Source organism: Otolemur garnettii, unplaced genomic scaffold, assembly GCF_000181295.1.
Source record: "Otolemur garnettii isolate 467f Iridium unplaced genomic scaffold, OtoGar3 scaffold00109, whole genome shotgun sequence".
NCBI lineage: Eukaryota > Metazoa > Chordata > Mammalia > Primates > Galagidae > Otolemur > Otolemur garnettii.
This window is the reverse complement of record NW_003852504.1, coordinates 7,078,828-7,083,571: the sequence shown is the minus strand read 5'-3', so window position 1 is coordinate 7,083,571 and position 4,744 is coordinate 7,078,828. Positions and strand designations below refer to the sequence as shown.

At 41.9% G+C, this 4,744-nt stretch overlaps 1 protein-coding gene across 1 annotated transcript; it reads right to left on the bottom strand.

The window, feature by feature from the left end:
• Positions 1 to 1,331: 1,331 nt before the first annotated feature.
• On the bottom strand, positions 1,332 to 1,742 carry LOC100961982 (histone H3.3-like). Its single transcript, XM_012809619.1, has one exon. It carries the CDS (start codon positions 1,740 to 1,742, stop codon positions 1,332 to 1,334), a length of 411 nt encoding a protein of 136 aa, XP_012665073.1.
• Positions 1,743 to 4,744: the final 3,002 nt, after the last annotated feature.

The following is a 4,744-nucleotide window of genomic DNA, read 5'->3' as shown; positions in this document are numbered from 1 at the left end:
GCAGCCTCAGATATTCTGATTTAATTCTCCCTAAAACTCCTTGATATTTTGGTGTTTTCTTTTATCTTTTAATATCTACCTATGGTTTACATAATTCAGATCCATTTCCTAGCATGCTATTTCCAGTATACTTTATATTACTGTGAGCATTTCCCCATGTCATTAAAGATACTGACAAAATATGGGTGGAATGGCTAGTAGTTCTGTTATGTGGATATGCCATATTTATTTATTTCCGTATTGATTGTTATTTAGGTTATCTTAAGCTATTTGGTTGTTTTAAATAATGTTTTGGTAAATATATTTATGCATAAATCTTTATCTGTTTTTCTGTTTATTTCCTTTGGATTAGGTTTTACAAATTAAATTGCCAAGAAAAAGGTATTACTAGACTATTTAATTCTATTGAACTATAGACAAATTGATTTCCAAGAAGTTTTTACCTTTTTATAACTCTACCTGCTGTATATAAAATTGCTCATTTCACTGTACCTTCATCAGCACTGATCAATGTCTTTTAAATGCTGTTTGTTTGTTTTTAATTTCACCCTCTTACCCACCAAAAGGCATCTTGGAGGTCAATGTTTTAAATTTTCTTCAATGTTTTAAATTTTCTTTTTCATTTCCTTAATTGCTAGTGCGGTTGAACCTTTTTGATATGTTTGGAGTTTGTTTTTCATGTTTTCTAGATTGTTTGTACATATTATTTGTATACTTTTCTTTCCAATTCATGTTTTAGTGTTTTACTTAAATCTTTTATGAGCATTTATTTGTGAAGCACATTGTTTTTTGTTGTTGTTGTTGTTGTTGTTTTAGAGTTTAATGTATTTCAATAGCAAACTTACAGGAACAACACAGAAGACAGACAACATTAAAAACATGTACTTGCATGTGGGACAATTCAGTTAGAAAAGTATAGTGATGGATGGAATCTACTGTATGATAAAAATGCTACAAACACCGTTTAGTTGCCGTCAATAAGAAATTTACTTGTTTAAAAAAAATCCAAATGGTGGCATTGTCCAGAAAAAGTTAACAGGTTTATTTATAATTGTTATAAAGTTGAACTGCTGAAACTTGTTCACTGAAACATTTTGACTCGCTTTAATGCTGCACATCCCCGCATTTTATATTAAAAATTCACACACAAATGAAAATGGGAAAACTGCCAATACCTTATTTCTGTCCCCTATTTTTCCAGTCGCTATCATATACTTAAGTATCTTTTACCCCATGGGGGAAAAAAAATCTAATGTTCAGAACTACCAATAACAGGAAGAAGATAATTTTTTTTTTTTTATAATGAGATGTTTTCCCATCATAGCAGACTCTTAAGCACATCCTCCACGTATGCGGCGTGCTAGCTGGATGTCTTTTGGCATAACTGTTACACGTTTGGCATGGATAGCACACAGGTTGGTGTCTTCAAAAAGGCCAACCAGATAGGCCTCACTTGCCTCCTGCAAAGCACCAATAGCTGCGCTCTGGAAGCGCAGATCTGTCTTAAAGTCCTGAGCAATTTCTCCCACCGGACGCTGGAAAGGAAGTTTGCGAATCAGAAGTTCAGGGGACTTCTGATAACGTCTTATTTCACGGAGTGCCACAGTACCAGGCCTGGAGCGATGAGGTTTCTTCACCTCTCCAGTAGAGGGCGCACTCTTTCGAGCGGCTTTTGTAGCCTGTTGCTTCCTGGGTGCTTTCCCACCAGTGGATTTGCTGGCAGTCTGCTTTGTACGAGCCATGGTATAAAGACCTCCTAACTTACCCCCCTTCTTCAGATGGAGCTCAGCGAGCTAGAGGCCAGCGACGGCGCGGCAGCGGCTGCGAACACTGTTTTGTTTTTTTTTTGAGACAGAGTCTCACTATGTCACCCTTGGTAGAGTGCAGTGGTGTCACAACTCACAGCAACCTCCAACTCTTGGGCTTAAGCAATTGTCTTGCCTCAGCCTCCCAAGTAGCTGGGACTAGAGGTGCCCACCACAATGCCCGGCTATTTTTTGTTGCAGTTGCCATTGTTGTTTAGCTGTCCCAGGCCGGGTTTGAACACGCCACCCTCGGTGTATGTGGCTGGTGCCCTCACCACTGTGCTAGGGGAACTCAGCCAGCACATTGATCTTTTTAATATTTATTGAATATTCCTCATTTGGGGGCATTGGAATAGTTTCTTTGACAAACTGTAATTTTACCTGATTAAATTTATTGATGTATTCTTTCTTGGATTTTATTGTTGCTATACCTAGAAAACAATTTTCCATACAGAGAGATAGAAAATATTCACATAGTATCCCTTGCATTTGCCCATTTTAATTGCTTAGACTTAATTTTTTTTGAGACAATGTCTCACTATGTCACTCTCAGTAGAGAGCTGTGGTGTCACAGCTCCCAGCAACCTCAAACTCTTGGGGCTTAAGTGATTCTCTTGCCTCAGCCTCCCTAGTAGTTAGGACTACAGGCACCGCCACAATGCCCAGCTATTTTTTTGTTGTAGTTGTCATTGTTGTTTGGCAGGCTCAGGCGGGGTTCAAACCCTCCAGCCCTGGTGTATGTGGATGGTGCGCTAACCACTGAGCAACAGGCACCAAGCCTGCTTAGACTTAATTTTTAAATTCATCTATAATGTATGTTGGCATCTGGTATAAGTATCTCTATATTTTTCTTTAAAAGGATAGGATGTTATCTCAGAATTTTTATGGAATATTCTTTTTCCTATTGATTTGAAGCACTTCAGTTACCACTTTTTTTTCTTTTTCTTGAGACAGAGTCTCACTGGCCCACAGTAGAGTGCTGTGGTGTCATAGCTCCCAGGAACCTCAAACTCTTGGGCTCAAGTGATTCTCTTGCCTCAGCCTCCCGAGTAGCTGGGACTACCACCACAATGCCTGGCTATTTTTCAAAACAAGGTCTCACATTTGCTCAGGCTGGTCTTGAACTTATGAGCTCAAGAAATCCACCTGCCTTGGCCTCCCAGAGTGCTAGGATTACAGGTGTGAACCATCATGCCTAGCCCAGTTACCATGTTTTCTTATGTGTATTGGGCCTCCTCCCGGTTCTTGGCTCTCTCACATACCACACCTTTCTAGGCACCTAGTGCTCTGCCTTGTGTGAGGGTTGGTGCAATGATAGATTTGCCTTTGGGAAGCACTGCACCCAGACCCACTTCACCCAGGAGCAGTCTGCCATCGAGCCTAGCCCGCCTAGGTGAGGTGCTCTACATCATCTGATCCACTCCATTCACATAGTCTCTCTACCAGATCACTGAGCAATCATGACTGACACCTTGTCCTACACACCTGAAGACCATAATGCTCTGAGTAATATTCCCAGCCAAGGTCCAGGCCCAGTTATGAATGCAAATACTTTATAAGCATGAATTACAACAGTAACACAGCCCAGTAGATCCTGGGATGCCAGCAGAGATCCAATGGATACTTGATGGGCCACCTTGTCTCTCTGTTGTCTCCTGTTATGTGGCTAAAAGACTCCCAACTTTTTGGTGTGTTCTTAGGATCAAGGCCCCCTGTTTACAAATTTAGCTTTTAGGTTTGACATTGGACCACTTCTGTGGACACTATTTTGTATAACTCCCAAAATGGGTTTGGATACCTATCAGGAACCTCCCACTCATGAAGCCCTGTGAAATAGGACCTAAACTTGGCATTTCTTTTCTGGGTTCTGTGCAGTCTTACCTAATCACCTTCTTTGCCAGAAATGAGGAAGGTGGTTGGGTGGCACCTGTGGCTCAAAGGAGTAGGGCGCCTGCCCCATATACCGGAGGTGCTGGGTTCAAACCCAGCCACAGCCAAAAAAACTGCAAAAAAAAAAAAAAAAAAATGAGGAAGGTAGCATATAAATCACCAAGGGAGGAATACTTGCTAGTCCATGATGCTATAGGACCAGGAAGGCTGAAATTTGGCCAGGGAGACCACATGTCCCCCCTTTCCCCCACCATAGGACTCTCTACACTATTGTGAAGATGCTAACACTTCCTAAAGCATGACTATAAAACATTAGCAACACAAATCCTAGTTAGTCTTCCACTGGTTCAAAGGGGCTCCAATTTTTTTATTTTTTTGAGACAGAGTCTCACATTGTTGCCTTCGGTAGAGTGCTGTAGTATCACAGCTCATAGCAACCTCCAGCTTTTGGGCTTTAGGCAATTCTCTTGCCTCACTCTCCCGAGTAGCTGGGACTACAGGTGCCCGCCACAAGGACTGGCTATTTTTTTGTTGCAGTTTTGGCCGGGGCCGGGTTGAAACCCGCCACCCTCAGTATATGAGGCCAGTGCCCTACTCACTGAGCCACAGCCACTGCCCAGGGGCTCCAATTTAGATATATAACATCAGGTGGCTGCCACTTGGAGGGAAGGGTAGAGTCTTACAGTCTTCCTGGAGTGTCACCCTTCTGAAGGAAGACCAGATGGTTACTTCTAAGTCAATGAAAATATTAGAACAGAAAAGAGGACATTTGAATGTTCATATCTCTAAACCTTCTCTTTTAGTCCCATCTATATGCTTATAAACCCCAGTTTCTCTTTTTATTTCCAGGAGAGAACTACCCATTCCAAATTCCAGAGTCCTATATCCACCCGCCTCTCACATTGTGGCTTGGATCTTTAAAGAATAGGTGGACACAGTTCAGCACCTGTGGCTCAAGTGGCTAAGGCGCCAGCCACATACACCTAAGGTGGTGGGTTCGAATCCAGCCTGGGCCCACCAAACAACAATGATGGCTGCAACCAAAAAAT

Coding starts and splice junctions, on each gene's coding strand:
- LOC100961982 (XM_012809619.1), bottom strand. CDS start 1,742: ATGGCTCGTACAAAGCAGACTGCCAGCAAATCCACTGGTGGGAAAGCA.